At 42.5% G+C, this 22,195-nt stretch overlaps 1 protein-coding gene across 1 annotated transcript in view; it reads right to left on the bottom strand.

The window, feature by feature from the left end:
• Positions 1-19,692, bottom strand: part of CCNYL1 (cyclin Y like 1) — a 38,065-nt gene extending 18,373 nt beyond the window's left edge. The window contains exons 1-7 of the mRNA XM_025210582.1: positions 19,621-19,692; positions 15,943-15,997; positions 15,644-15,718; positions 10,837-10,871; positions 7,323-7,423; positions 4,920-4,955; positions 1,960-2,011 (exon numbers count right to left, since the gene is read on the bottom strand). Of these exons, the coding sequence (XP_025066367.1) occupies positions 1,960-2,011; positions 4,920-4,955; positions 7,323-7,423; positions 10,837-10,871; positions 15,644-15,718; positions 15,943-15,997; positions 19,621-19,692 (426 nt within the window). The remainder of the gene's footprint in view (positions 1-1,959; positions 2,012-4,919; positions 4,956-7,322; positions 7,424-10,836; positions 10,872-15,643; positions 15,719-15,942; positions 15,998-19,620) is intronic.
• Positions 19,693-22,195: the final 2,503 nt, after the last annotated feature.

Below are 22,195 nucleotides of genomic sequence, written 5' to 3'. Positions count from 1 at the left end.
CTGCTGAACATGGCTGTCACCAGGCCTCTTGCTTCTACTGCAGTGGCCACTGTCGCAATCCCCTACATCCTGAGCTGTATCTGGCCTTCAAGGAGCCCTATGGACTGGATCTGGTCTGGAGCCCCAAGCAAGTTTGATATTTCTGAGCCATAGAATCAGGATTCCTCAAAAGGTTACTGGAGCACAACACAGTGCTGATGATCCTGAAGCAGCAAATTCAGCAAGTGAGCAACAAATAATCTGACTGGAGGGCAGGGAGAGTGATGGGGGGGGAAAGAAACCCAAAAAACCTGGGCATACTTGAAACTGGACATGATAAAGTCAGTAATTAATCTGTTGGTGTAGTTCCTTCAGGAAGGACTTCCCTTGATTTGGAGCAGTCTGCTCCTCCAAAATCAAGGAGGAGCAAACTATTTTAACGGCTTAGGTCAAGAGTTGCCAAACTACGGCCCAGATCAGATCTGGCCCACAGACATGGGCCTGCAGCAGCAGAACTGACCCAGTTTGTATTAGAGATGGGCAGGCACTAGGATCCAGCTGCCACCACCACTGCTTTTCCCAGTGGCTGCACAAGGAAAGTGCCCACAGTTGGCATTTTTCCCTGTAGTTGCAGAGGGTTTCATCAGCAGTTGCTTTCCCCTGCTGCTGCAGGGATGAGCACCAGTTGTGGACACTCTCCCCATATACCACCGCAGGGAAAAGTGGTGACAGTGCCTGGGTCCTAGCACCCATTAATCTGTCCACAGGAACAGAACTGAGATGCTGAGAACGTTTTACCCATCTCACAACAGGGACTCAACGCCTTTGTACTGAACACCCTCGTGTATGGTATTTTTAGAAAACTCTTGCAAAATAAGTTTGATACTAGAGCTCAAAATCCAATGCTACAGATACCAACAAATAACTGTAAAATTACTTTAAAAAACCCCACATTTGTCCTTCACTAGTCAATATATACACTGCATCAAAAGAAGAGCCCAAGAGTTCTGTTTCGTTCCCCTCCGCATCTACCTTGAAAGCTGGACTGTTGTTTTTATTCTAAAGGTGCAGCTCCTAGCACAATGCAGTTCTTTCTAGGGAGCCTACAAGATAGCAGAACGAAACTGTAGCACTTAAGTTATGTTAACTCTAACACTTCATTTTAGCGTCTGGCAGATAAATTAACCATCATCTGCTTAAAACATCTGAACTATAACAGGCTCAACTAAATTCATGCCCGACGAAAATGAGTAAACGATCAGGACTCTGCAAGGCAGTCATAAACCCGACACCACTCAACAACTACCAGCAGAAAGCACACAGCCTTAAGGTAGAATATATTATTAGATTTTGCACCTTAAAGATTGTATAAACAGGACTGTAATTATAGACTAACAACATGCTGAATCTCCCACACTACAAGGTAAGAAGCACTAAGTGTATTTACATTAACAAATCTGAAAAGGCAAAATTTTAAAAGGCCAGACTCACTGTCTCCTGCTTTGCGTAATGCTTCATACACCATTTACTCCTATTTGCAGTCACTTAAAAGTAGACATATAGGTTTTCAAGGAAATACACATCTTCCTAAATGACTAGGAAACCAACTGCTTGTCATAAAGTAGCACTAAAACAGACAGGAGGAAAATGGCGAGAAAAAAAAAAAGTGTGGAAGCAACATGATAAGCCCCTAAATATCAAACCTTCATTACAATGCATTTTGTTTCATCTTATTCTACAGATACCAAAGGGAAAGGGAAAGAAAGCACGTGATATGCAAATTTATTCAGGAACTAACTGGCTTCTGAAGGTCAGAAGAGATAGTCATATCTTTGTTTGGTGAACTGAGTACAGAGTAATTAAAAAAAAAGATTTTACTCTTTGGACCTGGATACTAATGCATGCTCTCTCTCACATGCAAGGCCAATCAAGGTGAAAACACAGAACTAAAAAGAAAGAGACTCAAGAGATGTCACTTACTGTAAGAGGATGTGATTTTTCATCAAAAATATCCAATGTTCTGTCTGAATCTCTATAAAACAAGGAATACATGTTTTACCAATAGGGATTAGTTACTGATGGTATATAGCATCTCTTACTAAGCTATTCACTCTATTAAAAGGGGATTACAGGTACATTTTATAGTTTCAACTCTTTTCCTGAAATCTGGAGCTAGGTTTTGCTGCATTCCCTTAAGACCAATTATGAAACCTGCCACAATTGAAAGTGTTTAATAATTAGAAGAGAGTAAACCACTAGCTCAACACTAGAAGTTAAATTAGGCATCTAAAATATAAGTACTAGAGGCAACTTAATAAAGTTGCCAGTGTTTTTTTCTGAAGATACATTCATTAAAGGTAATCTTCATTCTGAAGATTACAAAAAGGTTCATTAAAGTAACAAATGCTATCAAACAGTTGAATATGATTTAAATCCATGCTGCAGCTAAGGATAAGCCATGAGTGCCAAACCCTTGTAGAACATTTCCAAGAGCTGCAGCTCCATTTTCAGTTAAAGAAACAGTACTAATTATCTACATAAATGAAACATGAATTATCACATTGTAAATTCCTACAGGTAGTTTTTCCATGATGTAACTACTCAAGACCCGCCCCAGATGAAAAAAGATAACATTGCTAGTCAAAGTCAGCACTAAGGTAGCAAAATGCTTACTTCCTCTAGAATTTTGCATTGAGATGGCTAGATGGCTATCATGATATCAAAACTTTGCAATAAAGTTACAAACTGTGATACGCAATTCTGTTACAGTAGTGGTTCTTGACTTTGAGTCTAACAAGGGGTGCCTTGACCCTAATGAAGAAAATGCCAGTTCTTAGCTTTTGCTGCTTTCTTGACTATGGGGAAAAAAAAAGGAACAATTCTTCTGAGGCAAAGAACTCAGAAAGACCACAACAGGTCAGACTTCTGACACTATGGATTATCTGGGTTTATCTTGATCATATAGAGAGGGAGTCAGCCAAGCTAATCTGAAGGCAGGCAGAAGGCAGGGCAGGGCAACACCTTAGAGACTTGTTCAGAAATGCATGAGCCTTTGCAGACAACAGTGTAACTTCATCATTCAATTCTTAGCACCTGACAAAGGAGGCTGGTAAACGTCTGCATTTCTGAACAAATTCTGAACAAGTCCAAGGCAGCAATTCTTAACCAGGGTGCCAGGAAGTGTAAGATCAGCAGAAAGCAGGATCAGGCTTCAGGTGTGAGGAGACAAGCAGATATGGGTAGGCTCAGGATCCCCGGTCTAGCTGCTCCCTAGCCCTCCCTGCAAGGAGGTAAGCCATGTGATAAATTAGTATTTCAACTGGACTGCTGTTCAAAATGACAAGTTTTGGAGGGGGTGCCTTGAGGTTGATGAGGGGTGCCTAGAGTCTAAAAATGTTGAGAACCTCTGCCCAAGGGTACCACCCTGCTCCATCTTGGGAATCATGTGCAATTGTTTGCAGGCCTAATAGTGCTTAACACTGAATAGCACCCTATGGTGCCACAAGATTCTTTAACGGGTGAAGCAATGCCCTGATTGAGAAACACTGCCTTGAAGCTCCTTCAGGAGTACAATCTGGCTCCAACCTCCTTGAAAAAACAAAGGTGGAGTCATGAATGTTTTAAATATACAGTTTAGGATATGTTGGCCTTCAAAAATCAAACCTCTGGCTCTCCATGGTTTAAAAATCAGCAGGCTAACTACAGCCAACTTGTCTATATTAAAGTTACCATGCTATCAAATATGTCAAATAGCATCTTTATCCACCCCACCCCCCCCATGAATTTTGTTTTTAACCATTTTAGCTTCAGTAAGTTGGCTCCTTATTGAAAAGTTCATGCCTGCTCTGAGGTCTTTATTCTATTTAGATTATGGTAGACAGTGTGTCTTGCCTATACAAAGTGTGTTGGTACATGTTGTAACACAGGCTGACACAATACCTCAAATCCAAAGCCTTAAACACTTTCATAGATCTTAAACCACAATAGGTTCAATTAAGTCTAATGCTTAAAGAACAGCCCTTCTTGCCCAACAAAAAAGGACTGTCCTCCTTTTCCAAAAACACGGCAAAAGCTGGAGGGTGGGAGTTGAGATTATAGGCATCTTTCCTCTCTACTAACCCTCTCCCCAGTGGGGCTACCTATCCCTCACCCTTAGAATATGCTTACACTGAAGTCTAGAGAGGCTAGCCTGGACATTTCCTAACATCTGTTGTTTGCCCTAGAAACTAGTTCTTTTAGGACAGCTAATGTCAGTAGGAACTATTAGTGAACACTGGGCTCAGTGCTAGAGAAGATAACTCCAAAGAGTTAAGGGGACATTGCTGGAATCCCTCTACCCACAGCTGTTAAGACCACTCATGAATTAAAGAAGTCAGGGTCCTTGTATTCTATTCTTACTATTCCCACTTTCTAAAACTTGAATGGGACTTGCAACTAAAACTGGGTGGAAAAAGTTTTACAAGCCTCAATATTCATTTCTCAATTCAAAGATTATTATGCTACCTCTTAAACAATTAGGTCTTACAACTTGAGGCAATTCATACATGGTATCTATAGGATACAAAACACAGGAAAAAAGTTCTCCTACATTCGCCTAATTGCACACAATTCATTCAGGAGGGAGTAGGACAAAACTTAACTTAAATACTAGTTTGAGAATACATTCAGAAAGGTTTCCCATTTTTGCCACTTTCATTTTTGCTAACATTTTGTTCTTCACCTTGATGTTATGTTGAACACAGGCCTGGTTTTAGAAGGTCAGTGAATGGCACCAACAAGCAGAGGGAAAGCATGGGGAGGGGGCTTCAATGAACTATAAAGCTACCAAAACCAAACTATTAGCTATTAAACCAAAGGTAACTCAAATTATTTGGTCATAACTGACTCAATTACAGGACAGTTATTTTACTTAACAAGAGACAGATCTTGAGGGTACTTACCTGTTCTTTATGTGGTAGTATATTGCTAATGTCACACTGAAAGGAAAGCAGAGGGGAGAAATGAAGATAATGTCATTTTATTGAAGCATATTCTGTGCATTCCATCTTGACACACATGCTGCAGCTCAGGAGAGAAACTTACTGCAACCCATTTACAGCTTGAGCCATTGCTGAAGTTAAAATGAAATAGGCTCCCTGACGTACCTAAGCCATTTTTGACACAAGCTCCCCCATCCCTCAGTTCTGATGTTTGCAAAAGTGAACAGATATTAGCCAGAACAGATGCCACTCAATTTGTTAAACTCACTTGAAATGCTGTGTGTGTGTGTGTGTGCATATTCATATCCTCTCATCTCATCCAAGAAGTGAAGTGCACAGATTAAATGCATGCTTGTTTATCGAGGAAAGAGGGGAAGTTTACGACTCAAAAAGTCAAAAAACAACTGACTCACAAGGGTTCAATATTTTCTTGATACCTTTATGGTAAATGCAGTTTATAGGTTGAAATATCTGTCCTTTATGCTAGTCAAGAATCAGCCAGTCAATAATGGCGTTCGGAGTACAATGACAAGAGACAGTCATATCTATTTAAACAAGAGACTGAACCAAGGGAAGCTGCTAGCAACATATCTTTGCCTCTAATAGCAGAGAAGAGTATCTGGTAGGGTTTGTGCCTTGGGAAGCTACAGCCTCTGGCAGTAGACAAGTTGAGGCGTGGTCAAGGGTCCCAGCAGCTACATAGGAAAGTGTCCCCAAGCCAACAGAGTTACGGTTTTGACCTGCTCCTCCCCCCACCACCAGGTGATGCTGAATGCCATCTTGAGTGAAGATATCAAAATCCCTAATCTGATGGTACCCCCATGCCATCACCCCCAACTCCTTCCCCTGCTCCACAGCCAGAGCCTCGTGTTAGGAAAATACGACCTTAGAGAATTACACTTGCTGAGATTTAGCTCAAGATATAGTGTTTCAACATCTGTAAGAAATATTATAATAACTATAACTGCACAGTAAAGCATCTGTCCTCTCTTAAAAGCTTTTAAAAGTTAATTTAAATGACAAAGAATCACTGATTTAACAGCCCTGGAGAGATTAAAGCCTATGTTTAGCCAAAGTAAAAGTATACGAGGGACCGCTCCAGCACATGTTGAGTCACGAGCCCAGCAAGAAACAATATTCAAGTTCAGTCTCTTGCCCTTTCAGTCCTTGTCATATTTGCCACTGTTGCCAACTAAATGGTTGGAGGTGGATACCTACATACCAGGAATTAAACTAATTTCACACAGGTAATGAAGCAGCCTTTACATAAATCACTACTAGTACTGGCCAAGAGGAAGAGGGAAAATTGTGACTGTTACATTCAGTCAACATGTCAAAGAAACATTTTCCAGCTCTTTATTATTCAGGGTCATAGTTGAGAGGCTAGCTATAAAAAAAGATTATTTTACAATTCTGAACCACGCAGTGTCCTACTAGTTCAAGTTTAGAGATTTAAAATACTTATCAAGTCCTAAACAGGGTTAGGATTGCCCAGTACAACAGCTAAATCACTGCCAGAAGGATATGCCACGTGGCAGAGACTGGACAAGAGGAGATGGGTTAGCCCAGAACTCTCTACTAACATGTTCACTCTGGCAAAGCAGATAAGCATCACTATCAACCTTAGATTCAACAAGCCAAATCCAAAGTTTAACATGCTTCCAAGTTTTACTCAATCTTTCTGCTGACAAGTGTACTGCTTTCATGAAAAATATAGGAATGCCTCTTAACAGCAATCTCAGGTAATGACTGTTCCCATAGGGAAGTGGCTTTCCCTCCACCATCAGCAGCAAGTGGACCAAAAAGCCATCTCAGATGGTGAACAACAAAGACTGAGTTGTTAAAAACATATGCATCTAAAAATAGCAAACATACTTTGAAATATAGTGGAAAGGCTACAGAACCAAAAAGGAAACCGCACTATAGTTTGCTACCATTAGAGGGCAGAACAACATCACAGCTGAAGTAAGACTATTTTCACACCACCATTTCAAGGGATTTTGCTTCTGCTTTTATTTTCAACAATTAAACAACCCTTTTTTATTCAGAGGCTGACACACCCCAGTTCCACACAAAAAATCATCAGGTGAATTGACAATGGCTGTACTGAAATATGTAAAAGTCAACAGCCTTGATCTGCAGTACTGGCTGGCAAAAGAAAGCTTTCCCATCATACTTCTATAAATCTAACTTATCCCCCAGACTCTGCAGCTTTTTTCCAAGAGCAAACTGCCAAGGATGAGCAGCACTGGACTCGTACCAGAATCAAATACCTCGAATGAAATATACCAGCACAATTTACTACTCCCAAAGAAAAAGCTTGCAATGCTGCCCTGTCCCTTCTGTGATTAGAATGGTACTTACCATTTTATTGTGCTTCTAAGATTAGGCTGGCTGACTGTGCTGTCATCTATGAATATTGTTGAGCACGAGCTATACTTTTTTGTAAGCTGCCCCGGAGAAACCTTAAAAAAAAAAAAAAAGATTAACACAGATAAGAGAAGTGCTTTTACCAGTTTGGATTTTGGGTTTACAACTCCATTCACTCATCCAAAAGGTAAATGTATGAAACCGGAGGTATTTGTAAATGAAGGCTCTTGGCATCTAAGCTATCTGTTCAGTCAAATTACTCAAAACACTACCCCATCTGAAAGGACTGCATGTATATATGAACACAACCAATATTGTGAAATTTTAGTTTTAGACATGAATCAATGAACTTGAGTTTAGCTATTCATTTATTTAGCCACAGCACATACTACAGAAATCTATACCACCCCCGACATTTCCACTCTACTCCCTCCAGTGCACACCCACTACCATGTCCAAAAATTGTGAGCTTTGGTGAGGTGCATACCACTCTCCCCGGCCTCAATCCTTAAGTATGTTCTTATATTTCCTTACCCCAACTGTTTTTTGGCTCCTACTTCTGCCTATTTTTTTCCACCCTTTCTTTTACATGACATCCTAAACTGGAGACACATTTGGGGCATTGAATACCACATCACTTAAAAATTCAGTTTTACATAAAACCTCACTTTAGTCAATGTCCCACATTTTGAATTATTGTGCAAACTGCCTGGAGAACTTAACATTGCCTAGAGCTATAGCTGAAGGCTAAGGAGGAAACCTTAGAGGGAATTTCCCTCTAAGGTTCCCCTCTAAGGAAACCTTAGAGGGAAAAGTCAGGCACAATGAAGGTTTCAACTGATAAATACCATATTTAACTGAATCTAAGACAACTGTGAATTTAAGACTACCCCCCCCACTAGATTCTGTAACTGAAAGCATAACACAGCTGTTATATTTTGCCACGTATAAAATCAAATTATCAGAATGTTGTCTTAAATTCATTCCCTGCGCCCCTGGTCACTTGTCCCTCTGCCTGTTGCCCACCAATACTTGCCCCACCCCAAGTGCCTGCCCCCTACCCCTGTCACTTGCCTCACCCCCAGCACCTGTCTGGAGTACAGAGCATATGATGGCTTTAGCCCCAAGCAAGCCAGGGAGCTGCACTGGTAGCAGCTCTGACTGAGGGCAATCATCTGTTGCAGTTCTGGCCTCAGGCTTGAATCAGAACCAGAGCCACAGCAGTTCCCCTGCTTCTGCACATCTCTCCTGCACTTCCCAGCTGTGCATCCCCTGGGCCATACTCCCTCTGTTGCATGAGTCACTTCAGCCCCAGCTTGGGACAGGTAGTGGCTCCAACTCTGGAGCTTGGGCTGGGGCTCAAGTTGCAGTAGCTGCCTCCCCTAGGCCAGTACTTGAATCTTAAGATTGAAGGTGTCTCCCCACTTGCTGCCCCCATGTTGAACTGAGAAAAAACCCCCTCATTTTGGATTCGAGTAAATATTGTATATGGAAGCTGGATCCTTCCCTCCAGTGCACGAATATATATTTCACTACCTAGGCTGCTTTTAAAAAAGATTTTCCTGAATTTTAATACTAAAAGTTCAGTATTTCCTTTTTTTCTTGGAGAATACCTCAAAAACTGTACCAAACTTCAAAAAAGATGTGGAGAATCGTGAAAGGGTCCAGGGAAGGGCCACAAGAATAATTAAGGGCCTGGAGGACAAACTTTATGAGGAATGACTAAGGGATCTGGGACGGTCAGCCTGGGGAGGAGAAGACTGAGTGGGGACTTGGTAACCATCTATAAGTATGTAAGGGGTGAATATCAGGAGCTAAGAGAAAAACTGTTCGCTAGGGCACCCCAGGGGAGGACAAGGAGCAAGGACCATAAACTCTTAGAGGATGGTTTCAGGTTGGATGCAAGGAAGAACTTCTTTATGGTAAAGGGTGACCAGGATCTGGAATAGACTTTGCAAGGAGGTGGTACAGTCCCCAACCTTGGAAGTCTTTAAGAGGACTGGACAGACAGACACCTTGCTGGTATCACTTGATCTCAACAGTATTCCTGTCCAGAGCAGCAGGGTTGGACTCTATGATCTTTCAAGGTCCCTTCCAGCCTTTAATTTCTTTGTTTCTATGATAAAATCAAGACTCATTTGTTTTTGGTAACATCTACTCAATGCCATATCTCCAGATTTAAAACAGCTCTCTTGGCAAAAGCTAGAATAGCCTTCAGACTTCTCAGCTGATGCTCAGGCAGAGAACCAATTCCAGTTCTTTAGTCCTCCAGTAAAAACAAGCAAGTTGGTCCTTAAACAGGTCTTAGCAGAGAGAATTGACTTTAATTTTAAAACAAAGATATCTGAAGATACCCTAGGTAAAATGCACCCTGTTACATTAACAATGTTTCATTTTTAACAGCATGTTTAGACTTGTTGGGCACCAAGTAGTTTTACAAACCCCTTTTTTAAAAAAACAAACAGTGGGAGTTACTGGGAGGCATCCCCTTGGCCCATTTATCATGCCATTAATTCTCTCATACTGCTGGTGTTGCCAGATGTAAAGTGATATACACTGTTAATTATATTTTTACAGTCAACATGATCCTTGTCTAATGTACAATAATTGCAAGAGCCAAAATGTACAATAGTTCAGGAAGACTCAAAGACCTTTGAAAATAAATATTTTCCATAGTCAATCAATTTTCCATCTTTAGAACACCTTAAAATGCTTGTGACATCCCTTGCATGTACAGACTCACTTGGAGGTGTGTTACATGTTAACATGTTTCTGAAGGTAAGCATGCAGCAGCAGGACAGCAATTCTAAAGTGGAATTTGACAGAGATCTTAAAATTTTCAAAAGACAATGAACAATGATTGAAATCAAAAAAGATTTGCTCTTTAGAATAACGCAATCATACACTGAAGGATGAAAAAAATTATAAGTTTGCATATTTGTATGTTTTTACAATATACAATAATTTCTGCTAGTTGACCACCTCAGCTCCAGTTTTACTTCGTTTTAACAAAAAAAAAAAAATAGCACTTAAAGGCACTTCACTGAAGACTAGTGGTATTAAAAAATGCCTTTATATAGCAACACTAAACAGGAAGTATTTACTGACTACAGTAAATCTCGTCATCAAAACTTTTAAAAATTTACCTGATTTTATTTCTTATTTAGAGTCATTAAGTCACATTTGTCTCAGTCTTCCCCCCTGCAACTGGTTATAATTACCACACTAGATAAGTGCAAAAAAAAAAAAAAATGTCAATGTTGTGCTTGTGACATTGCTCTGCTCTATCATACCTGCAGGCATAGATCTTTCACATACCAACATGAGAGAGAGGGGTGCAAATTTTAAAGATAGGCAAACTATATATAAAGCAAGGGAACCAATTAGGGAACTTTTGGTTAAAAAGAAGACCCAAAACTACTTTCAATCTCTTTCTAGAACTTAATTGCTTAAGGAACAATGAAATAAGAACAAAGAACATTTATATTTAATAGTTTGTCTTACTTACATGGTTGATATGATTACTCTTCCTCTTCTCTCGCACTAGAAAGGGAAGAGAGAGAAAGGGACAAAAAAATTCTGATGGGAGGACAAGAAAAATATTAGCTTTATAAAACATAAATGCGTATTTGCAGCTCAGATTCACCTGTAACTAGTAAAGTGTAAATTCAGTTTACAGTAACTCAAAATTGTATTATTCATTTGCCTCAGTCATATAATGGGCTGTAGCACTGAAAATGTTTAGAGCATAATTAAAAACTATTTACAGCCAGAAATTTTTAATAAAAGCTTTACACGTGAGACATTATTCATCTTACATGTAGAATAAAGACACCCTAGGGTCTGAAGCTGAGTAAGTCTTACAACACCTAGTAGCTGGTCTCCATATTTAGATGGAAATACTTGTCAACAAATATTTCTGACACTACCACACTATGGAAGGAAAAGTCACCTAAGTTTTAGATAGACAGAGTAAATAGTTGGCCCATTCCTCAAGAACTTATTGACCTAACTAAAAAAGCAGTCACTTTACAAATGAGTACCTAGATTCTACAATGGTTTTACATTAAGTAGAGGACAGAATTAAGCTAGACAATTTGACATTCAGGTAAGAGTTTTCCATTAATGTATCTTCTTAATAGCTTGTGTCTTCTTTGAAGGTAAAGAAAAGCTTGGATCTAGACTAAGGGGGGGAAGCAGGGTGGGCTTTCCAAGGTCTGTCAATTAGCACTTTATCTACTGCCCCCTCCATTAACTCTCCTATGATTAATTTATTTGTACTTTAACCATAACAAATAACTGAAGCACGAAGCTTGATTGACAAACCCACTTACTGCCATAACAGCATGCATCCAAGCTTGTCCAAACTGCAGCATTTCATTTCTACTTATGCCAGATCTGTATTTTATATCCAGGTTAAAAGTCTGTGGCTTGTAACTCTTCCAAGATACCCTACCTACTTAGCTTATTGTAAGCACACTGGCAAGAAATTCCCATGTTCACAGTAGTTTCATCAGCTCAAGTCCTAATTAGGGTTGTTGTTTTTTTGTTGGGGTTTTTTTTTTTTTTTTTACTGTACCTGCATAGCTTCTATTTTAGTTAACAGAAGTGATAACAGTATATTATATTCTCAGTGTTTTGCACAGCAGGACAATGCCTTGCCATATTTAAATTCACTTCACATGTATAGTCTGGTATCAGGTCAAAGAGCCATGTGATTCTGTCATGATACAGATATTTAAAAAGGTGAAGTGCTTTGTTCTACTGAAGATTCAGGGCAGGGGACAAAGCCACCTAGCCAAAGGAGCAAAATTCTGTTCCATCCATGAGCACGATGGCTGGAACCACTGCAGTTTTACCATACTATGCTGGATCAGTCTTAAAAACAGTAAGAAATTAAAAGTCAGCTATTGCGTTGTAGCAGTAAACAGAATTAGGACAGCCAAACAAAGAAGTATTGAAGGTATTTATACACACGGGCTGTGTCCAGATGAGCATGGCTGTGCGGTATGTGGTGCCGCAGATGTGTCTACAACACCACATACCACACATTCAGCTGTTCTATGCACTGCAAGGGTGGGGGATATTCAGGGGTCAAAAAATCTGTGCAAAATATAAAATGCAGAGCAGTGCATGCAGGGGCAGCACACACCACTCAAAACTGTAGCCTGGCTGGCCAGAATCATGCTCTGGCTGCTGGCCAGGCTCCAAGCAGCAGGATCACTGCTGCTGCAGCCTCACAAGGCCCCCACGACCCCAGGTAACGCTACTGGGACCAACTCAGTGCTGGCCCCAGCCTCCCCTACCCCATCCAGGGTAACATGCTATGCGCCAGAGGGTGCAGGTATTCCCCAGGGACAACTAGCTGTGGCACAAGGCATGCTGCTACTATTTGTCCCCAAGGAAACAAATGTCCACACTCATGTGGATGTGGCCGCACAGTTCTAAAGAGAAAATAAATTGCTTAATAACCCAGTCCAGCCACTTTGCTTTTATAATAAAGGTACCTTGTTTCCAAACTTTCAACTTTTGACTTGGAACTGGTAGCTTTCCAAAGTCAGGACTACATTACATCTTCCTACATCTACCAAGTTACTAGCACTTCAAAATGTGTGTCAAAATGACAGTCCTACCAAATAAAAATTCATGGTCTTGATGATAGTATCAACATACTAGTTACTGATTTTACCAACTTCACACAAGGTTTAAGAGTAAAGTAGACCCAGTAAAATCTAGACTGGATCTGCTCTCTCTCCTCATGGAGAAGTCCCATAAAATCTGTTTTAGTGAACAGTTTTAATAATGAACCATATTTAAGCAACACTGCTCCCACGCAAGACTATCATCTGGTTCAACAGTTTTAACTTAATAACTGCATACTGGCAATCATACTAGTCATGCTCAAACTGCATCAAGTTTCAAAATACAAATTAAAAGTAGGACCCGTTATGGGTCTTAAATTTGCAACTCTAGACTTCATCCAGAGCCCTCAATAGATGTCTAATTCCTCTAGTCCTCTCTTTGTATTCTCTTCCACAAATATGACCAACACCTGCCTCTGCTGCCTGGATAATTCCCAAACATCATAAAGTTTACCTGACCAAATTTTACTACTATTCATAGGATTCTGAATTGTGGCACTGAAACTAACAGACTTATCAATTTAACAGTTCTTCAGGAAAGCTATACAGGCAGCAAAAATATTGAAGCTGTCTGTTAATACAAACGGCATTAGTTTTCCTTTATGACATTATGTTTATTACTATAAAAAATACAGACACTTTAGACAAAAACATTGAAAACACCTAGTTTTTTAAACTTATTGTTCCACACATTTACAGAGGAACGATAAAAATATTTCTCTGCTTTTTCAGTTTAATTTGCATATTCGTTTAGGGGTGTACCAATAAAGATTTTCTTGGCCAGTACCAATGGCTGATTATTAACCATTCATACCGGTCAATGCTGATTCAACAGCTGATTTACTGGAATGCAGCCTGGCAGTTTCAAGAGCAGCACCCTGCCAGTAAGTCTGTGGGAGGAAAGGAACATGGTGGGGTAGGAGGGCAGATCGAGGCTGCCACAGTGAGGGAGGGAGTGGGGCAAGGGCAGGGCCAGGGGCTACCCAGCCAGGGCAGGGAACGAGACCCTGGCACCGGAAGCGGGACGGAGCTGCAGGTGGCTTGTGTAGGGGACAAGGGAGTTGGGGTGGGGGTGATCCCTGCTGCTCCACGCACCCCCAGGGGAGGCATGGGGGGACATGTACCTCATGAGATATGTGCTCAGGGCCAGGGGCTGCACCAGCCTCTTCCGGGGGGGCTGGGATCCAAATGGGCAGGGTGGGTGACAGCAGTGCTGGAAGGGGTGGCTATAGCCCACCCCATATCCACCCCTGCCAGCACTGTTGCTGCCCACCCTGCCCCCACCGGCTCAGAGCCCAGCCCCCCCAACCAGGAAGAGGTGGGTGCAGCCCCTGGCCCCGAGCCCACAGCAGGAAGCCCACTCTCACCCCGTGCAGAAATCTGGGGAGGGGCACATACTCCAATCATGCCTTTCCGGGAGGTGTGCACAGTTGCAGGAGCTGCCCCATCTCCCTGCGGCTCCATCACGCTCCCAGCTCTGGTGTTGTGTTCATTGCCCTGGCTGGGCAGCACCTGCCCCTGCTCCACTTCTTCCCTCACCATAGGGACCTCGATCTGCATCCCCGCACCCCTTCTCTCCCCCATGCCCCTTTCCCCGCTTCTCACAGACTTACCAGCTGGAGGCTTCTCTCCAAGCTGCCAGGCTGCATTCCTGGCTGTGTGCATGCTGCAGCTGTGCATATGCGTGTGGCATTTATCGGTGACATTATCGGCTACACCGGCCAAAAAAAGCTGATTGCTGATAAGTTCTCCTTTTATTGGTGCCAATCTGATATGCGACTGATATATCAATGCATCTTTATATAAAATGCTATCGAATATTCAGCTTGGTTCATTATTTAACTATACTGTCAGTTCCCAGGCTGGATCTCTCATATAAAAAGTTTTGTTTGCAATTTTTTTTAAAAGGAAAACTACCCCATTGGTAGAGGAACTCAAGTATGCTGTGTGGGTTGCGCACTAACTGTATATGAACAGGGAGAAATTGATGGCTTAGCCCCCCCCAAAATCATTAGGGACAGCTTCCTACTTAGGAGCAGATTTTTTTTAAGTCTTGGTTATAAAACCACTATGAAAGTAGTTTCATTAAAGTGAAGAACAGTTCAGATTTTACATTCCAAATCTATCTCCACTAACAGAAAGCTAAATCTGTTACCTAAAACTTAAAATTTGTTATAGGTGACTTTTAATAGGGAACAGTCACAAATACTCAAGAAAGGGATAAGACCATTTTCTCAAGATAGTACTGTGATCATTTAAGAAGTAAATATGCAACTTATTAATGCCGATTCGTTTTATACACAGACTTTTTTGAAGTCGTGGTTATAAAACCACAATCTCCTTCAGCTGGATTAATGTTACCATGAAAGAAGACAACCCTGCTCTTTCAAACTAGTAGTATCCCAAAACTAATACAAAATATCAGGAAAATCCAATGAAATGGCAAGATGATGTTAAGGTTAAATGACATAAATTGTCATTATGAAATAGTCTGGGTAAAACATTTCTATAAACACCTACAAATTCTTGTGTTAGTAGCCCCTTTTCAAGCAAGCTGAAATACAAAGCAAGTTAAACTTGACGTGTAATTAAAATAGCCAGTTTTTTTCTTCAATATTCTACCATGCTCCTTTCTCCCTTTTCAGAAAGGGGAAAAAAGGTTGTTAACCTTACCATCAGTTTGGGATTTGCTCAGGAAAATTGTGCTTGCTCTGGGATGATCAGATGGATTCGATTCCAAAGCTAAATCTGAAATAGAAAGGACAAAAATACTACTTGAAACTGATAAAGAAAAAATATACTATGAAGGAAAACATGCGGCTGATTATAGTTGAGGCAAAAAATGAACAAGTTTGTTGAGGCAAAGACAAAGGAGTTTGTTTTGTTGTTCATTTGGGGTTGTTTGTTTGTTTTTTGGAGGCGGGGGGGTGGGGAAGGAGTTGGTAAGAGGAAGCGCAAAAAGCTGAAGGTACCTGATGATACCAGATTTCTTTGGCTAGCACAGCATCTATGCCAGTGGCTCACAACCTGTTAGACTCAAGGCATCCTTTGAAAACAGCCAGCTTAGTTTTTACTCTTTTTCTGTAGTTAAAAAAAAAAAACAGAGCAATTCTTCTTCTGCAAGAAACTCAGACCACAACAGGTCAGAATGTTTTTAACACTATGGAGTCCTATCTGAAAACTCTGGTGCATCTTCTAAACCATGCTTGCACACTTAACAGTACTAAAACTGAATGGCACCCCAAAACACCCATGAAAGGATCATGGGAAACCCTGGTTGAGAATCACTTATCTATACCTATTCGACCTGCTTTCTAGGTCACTGCATGGCCTACCACACTATACAGTCTCTCAAGAGAGTTTATATCCATTTAAAACTATTCTGTTCTAGTTTGCTACAACAATGCTCAAGTTGCAGTATAAACGTGTTGACTTCTTATGAGTAGCACTAGTTACTACAGAAGGACCACAACAGTGTTCACAATTCCAGAATCAGTGTGGATAAAATAAATAAACAAACTAAATTATTAAAAAAAAAAACCAACCAAAACAAACCAGACTGGCAATGGAAGTAGCTTCGTTAAAGAACATCATCTTTTTTTTTTTTTTTACATTCCAAATCTGTCTGCACCAACAGAAACGGCTGAATTTGTCACCTAAAACTTAGAATTTGTTATAGGTGAATTTTAATAGGAAACAGTCACAAATATTTAAAAGAGGGATAAAACCATTTTCCCAAGATATTACTGTGATTACTTAAGCAGTAAATATGCAACTTATTAATTTTATAAAATTAGTACCATCATCATCTTAATACAAGACGTGTCAGCCATGAGCTCAAATCCCAAGAAAAGCTAGAGAATGAATAAAGGCAGCTTTAAAATTGGCTCCAGGACAAAAAAAAAAAAAAAAAAAAAAAAGAACCTGAAGAAGAAGTGAAGTGCAAGCCATGAAACGGAACCAGATCTGGAAACATGTTAAGCAACTAACATAGTTTCATAGTAGCTAGGGTCAGGAGGGACCTGAACAGATCATCTAGCCTGACTCCCTGCCACAGGCAGGAATGAATGCTGGGTTCACAAGACCCCAGACAGGTGATCATCCACCTCCTCTTGAATTTGCCCAAGGTAGGGGTGAGGACCACCTCCCTGGGAAGTTGGTTCCAGATTTTGGCCACCCTAACTGTAAAATATTGCCTTCTGATCTCCAACCTAAACCTATTCTCCATCAGCTTATGGCCATTGTTCCTCGTCACCCCAGGTGGTGATGGGGAGAAAAAAGCTCTGCCTATTTGCTGTTGATCCCCCCTGATGAGCTTGTAGGCAGCCACCAGGTCTCCCCTCAGCCTCCTCTTGCTGAGGCTGAACAGGTTCAGGTCCTTCAGTCTCTCCTCGTAGGGCCTGTCCTGCTGCCCTCTCACCAAGCGGGTGGCTTTCCTCTGAACCCTCTCCAGGCTGGCCACATGTTTTTTAGGGGCTGCACTACTTCTGGGTTCATAGGGAAACCGGGCTCTGAGAAATCTAATGGGGTTATGGACTGGGGATCTGCACCAGGGGCACCAAAAAGTACCTGCTGAAAATAACACGCACAGATTAAAACACATTGCTTTGGTGTGATGGGGTACTGACACAGCAGTCTGGTAAGTGTTCAGAGGGGAAAATTTTTACTGGGGTGGTAACAGATCTGCATTCAAACATGGACACTTAGACTGCTCTCTTGCATTCTTATTTTTAATAGAATTCTAAACCTCCCCCCCTGCCCTCCCCTCAAAACATTCCTACACTGAATATTTATCAGTATGCTATCGACAAGTAAATGTCAGGAGTTAAAGTTACTCTGATCTCTTGACACAGTAAATCAAAGCTGACATAAAATAGCTACAACTCACTCCAAGTTCACAGCAGTCACCATAAAATTTGCTAGCACTAAAAGAGTCGTAACCATCACACAGCTATTTTGATCTGGCATCAAGTTTAGAAGAGGAACAGCTGGTCTGAGGGAATCACATTGTAGACATACCAACCCATGCTCCACAGTCTGAGTGAATTAAATCATTTTCTACTACACACTCTTGCTCAAACTGGAAAGAACAATTTCTTGTCTATGTATGTCATTCTGATGAACCCTATTCCTGGATTTATTCTATATGCCACATTTACTTCATGAACTATGTAAAACCAAAAAGAAGTCTGTATAATCAAATGTTTCAAGGCAACGTGTTGATGTAGTATCACACCCTCAGATTACAAATACCAACTATCACTAGTAGCCAAGATAATACATATTATACAGTACTGTAACAGGTTCTCCTATGTCCCCTCCCCTCAATCAACCCCCCTACTTTTTGCCACAGTATACGCATTTCTCATAAATTAGTAAGTCAAGCATGCATATTCCTCTTACACATTTCATTCCAAATTCTCAAATGGTACACAACACTGATTTTCATCCTGGACACTGGCCAGCTATTTGGTATTTAAAATAAGTAAATAAATAAATAAATAAAATAATCAGTGGTCTCTCTGTACAACAGCATTGTTTTGACAGCAGTCCAGCAGTACATACAAATTCAAGTCTCACATAATTTTGAGCCCCTGCTATATAAATAGGATACACAAGAGTTATTCTGGGGGTGAGTTCAAGAATCTTCTCCCCTGATTAGTTTTTAAAAAACAAGCCAGTCTATTCATGCAATTAAGTTGTCCCATCTCCCTCTTTTATAGAGTGAACACAGCATCACTCGCGTATGGGGTCAAACTAACAGCTGTATAATGAAGTACCACATTATCCACAGAAGAGGTACAATCAGCATTTGAAGCTAAGAAGGCATTTTACTTTTCACACTTATCTTCCTTGTTTCTATACTTGAAATTTCTAAGAATGTCAGTTTTAATACTTTACATTTATATTTTGATTGGTTTCTGACATTAACTCCTACCCACTAGAAAACAGGTTAAGATCAATACCTTTCACGTGTGATTGTTAGGTGGACTAAAACAGCAAGTAATGTGACTGGCAGTTACTATCAATCTAGGCCTGGAAAAACAGCAACCTAGGAGTAGAAGCACTCTGCCTCAATATTAGTTACCAGATATTCATCATTAGACAGAGATTATACAGCATGCCATAAAAAACTGATGGTCATATGCAGGGATCCTGGTTTTCTCTGATAAAAAACAAAATCACAAATTCTCTGATAAAACCACATAAATCCATTATTAAAATTAAAAGCCCCCTGCAGCCCCTCCCCAGCCCTGCTGGTGCCCCTCACTTGCCCCCAATGCCCCCTGCAGCCCTGGCTGGTGCCTCTCACTCACCCCCAAAGCCATCTCAACCCTGCTGGTGCTCCTCATTGCCCCTACAACAGCCCCTCACCCCACTTGTGCCTCTTGCCCCCTCCCACAGCCCCTGCCGGATGGGGCCCCCAGCTGCCAGGGCCATGGGGCCAGGGACCCAAGTCTGCAGCTCCTTGCCCCTAACAGCAGGCAGCTGCAGCAGAAACAACATGGAGCTGGCTCCTCCACTGCTCTGCCTGCGCAGGTGGGGGCAGAGCTGGCTCCTGGCCCGCCCCCCGCAACCCTGCTGGTGCCCCCCAGCTATGGCCCGCAACCCTGACAGATGGGCCCCCAGGCCCTGCAAGCCCCACTTACCTCAGGCTCCAGGAGCAAAGAGTGAAGCTGAGTCGAGCCGAGCTGTGGCTGACTGAGAGCCTCAGGCCCCATCCTTGTCGCCCCCCCCCGTCCCCCCGCCTCGCAGAGCTGTTTGCAAAAGCAGGGAATCCACGGGTTTCTCTGCTAAAAGGAGAAATCCGCATTTTCTCCTACAAAAAGGGTAAATCTGTGGTTTTCTCTGTTTTCCCATGGGAAATGGAAAACCAGGATCCCTGGTCATAAGCTAACTGTAACAGAATGCCTTTGGTACTTATGCCATAATTGACATTCTAAGAGAAGCAAATTTTTGGTTTGCCCATAACTGTACACTAGCTCAGTGAAAAATTGGATGAAAGGATCAAAGAACAATGCTTTTTTCTTTCCCTTAAATTATGTCAAGTGACATATACTTCCCTATGTATATGAAATATGAATTTTCATTTCTACCTAGGAAAACTTTTACAATCTCTGCTCTCTCTCCTATGCCTGATAAAGGGTGTGCGCCCCCAAAAGCTTGCAAATAATAAAAAAAAAATTGTTTGCAAATATCTAGTTGGTCTAATACAAGATACCACCTCTTCCATGAGCTTTGATTCCTATATACTTCCCTAGTTTATTTTACTTTTCAGATATCTTTATTAGCTTTCTTGGAAAAAATTATTTATGTTTAACTAATGAGAATAATAAATTTGTTTCTCTGATTATTCTGACCTGCTTCATTCTAACATCTCAGCTCAAGGAAGAAAGATGGGGGGAAGGTCAAGCTAATGCTAAAAATGCTGCAAGTCATATGCATAAACATCTTGCTTCTAACTACAAGCAGAACAAACCACCAAGAGACATGTTGTTCTCACCTGGAACAAGATCCATGCAACAAACATCTAGTTAAAGTTGTACATGTACCTAGCTTTCTTATCCCAACAGCAGTCAAGGTGGCAGCAAGACTACCATAGTTGCATTCCCCCCAAAATTGCAAATTCTCTGATAAAACCCCCAAAATCCATGCTTAAAATTAAAGCGCCCCCCAGCCCTGCTGGTGCCCCTTACTCTCCCCATACACAGGCACAGATGAACACATGCAGACATACACACACACCACAGCAAGTAGGGGTGTGTGTGGGGAAGGGGCAGTGCAGGGCAGGTAAAAAGGAAGGGGATGGGGGAGCCAGATTAAGAAGCAGGGGCGGCAGGGAGGGGAGGGAATGCATCTCTGTGCTTGCTCCCAGGAGCAGGGCCTGGGGGGCGAGGGCAGTGGTGCCCTTCTGTGGGCCACACACACCTGCCTGGCCAGGGGAAGAGGGAGACTCGCACACGGCAACCACCGCTGCACCCCTGCTGCCATGCTCCACGCTACTTGCACACACCTGGTTTCGGGCAAGTGGCACGGGGCAGCCACCACTGCCGTTGCCACACCTGCACTGCTTTCCTGCAGCCGGCTGCAAGCAAGCAGCACGGGGCGTAGCAGTGCCATGGCGCCACACGTGAGCAGTAGTGCAGGGCAGTGGTGACACAGCAGCGGTGGTGCCCGTCACCACACCGCTTGCTCATAGTTGGCTGTGGGCAAGGAGCACAGGGCACGGTAACGGCCACTGCGTGCAAGCCCTCCCCCTGGCTGGGCGGGGGTATGTAGCCCGCACAGGGGCACCACTGCCCCCCCACCCCCCCAGGAACAGGCACAGACCGAGCCAAGGTGGGGGGTGGGGAGAAGCCGTGGTGTTGTGCACCTGGCGTGCCCCCTCCCGATGTTAGGAGCAACAGGAACGTGCCGGGATAGATGACACTGCTGTGCCCCACTCCATCCCCACCCACCCAGGCTGAGGGAAGGGGAGATGTTGGGGGAAAGCCCCACATGGAGCATCCACTTGGCCGGTGGGTACTCCATGTCTCCCCGCAACACCTCCTTGCTCCCTCAGCCTCCACCCAGCTTCCCATCCAGCCCTGCCCCGCAACCCCCAGCCCCACTTACCTTACAGGCTCCAGGAATGCAAACGAGCCTGAGGCAAGCCTCTGGTAAGCGTCAGGCCCGCCCTTTCCCCCACTCTCCCAGCAGGGTTGGGGGTTTCCCGCCCTTTTTGCAATTAGCCCTTGCAGGCTGGAACTCTACCCGCCTGGAGAGCTGTTTGCAAAAGGGGGAAATCTGCAGGTTTCTCTGCTAAGAGGGAAAATCCACATTTTCTCTGATAAAACAGGAAATCTGTGGTTTTCTACGTTTTTCTGTGGGAAACAGAAAACCCAGATCCCCGATGATTAGGGACCCATCCAAATTGCGACTGTGCAGATTTCACAGAAATTGTGAAATTGGGCAATCTCTGTTGTGGGGGGTGGGGGAAGAGAGACTTACTAAGAAATAAAGTGCTGGCTCCCCAGCAGTCCTTCCAGCCACACGGCCCAGCCCAGGGAAGGGTGGAGGGAGGCTGCTGACAAGAAGGCAAAATGGCTGCTGACCCTCACCGCTGACTGGCTGAGAGGGCTGCCTGTCATGCGGCTCTGTCCCTCTCCAATCAGTGGCAAAGGGCATACTTGTACGACACGGCCCTCTCTGCTAGTCAGTGGTGGGCGGTGGAGCCACTCCTCA

Source organism: Alligator sinensis, unplaced genomic scaffold, assembly GCF_000455745.1.
Source record: "Alligator sinensis unplaced genomic scaffold, ASM45574v1 scaffold699_1, whole genome shotgun sequence".
NCBI classification, from domain to species: domain Eukaryota; kingdom Metazoa; phylum Chordata; order Crocodylia; family Alligatoridae; genus Alligator; species Alligator sinensis.
The sequence above is the reverse complement of the archived record's forward strand: the minus strand, read 5'-3'. Positions and strand labels throughout refer to the sequence as shown.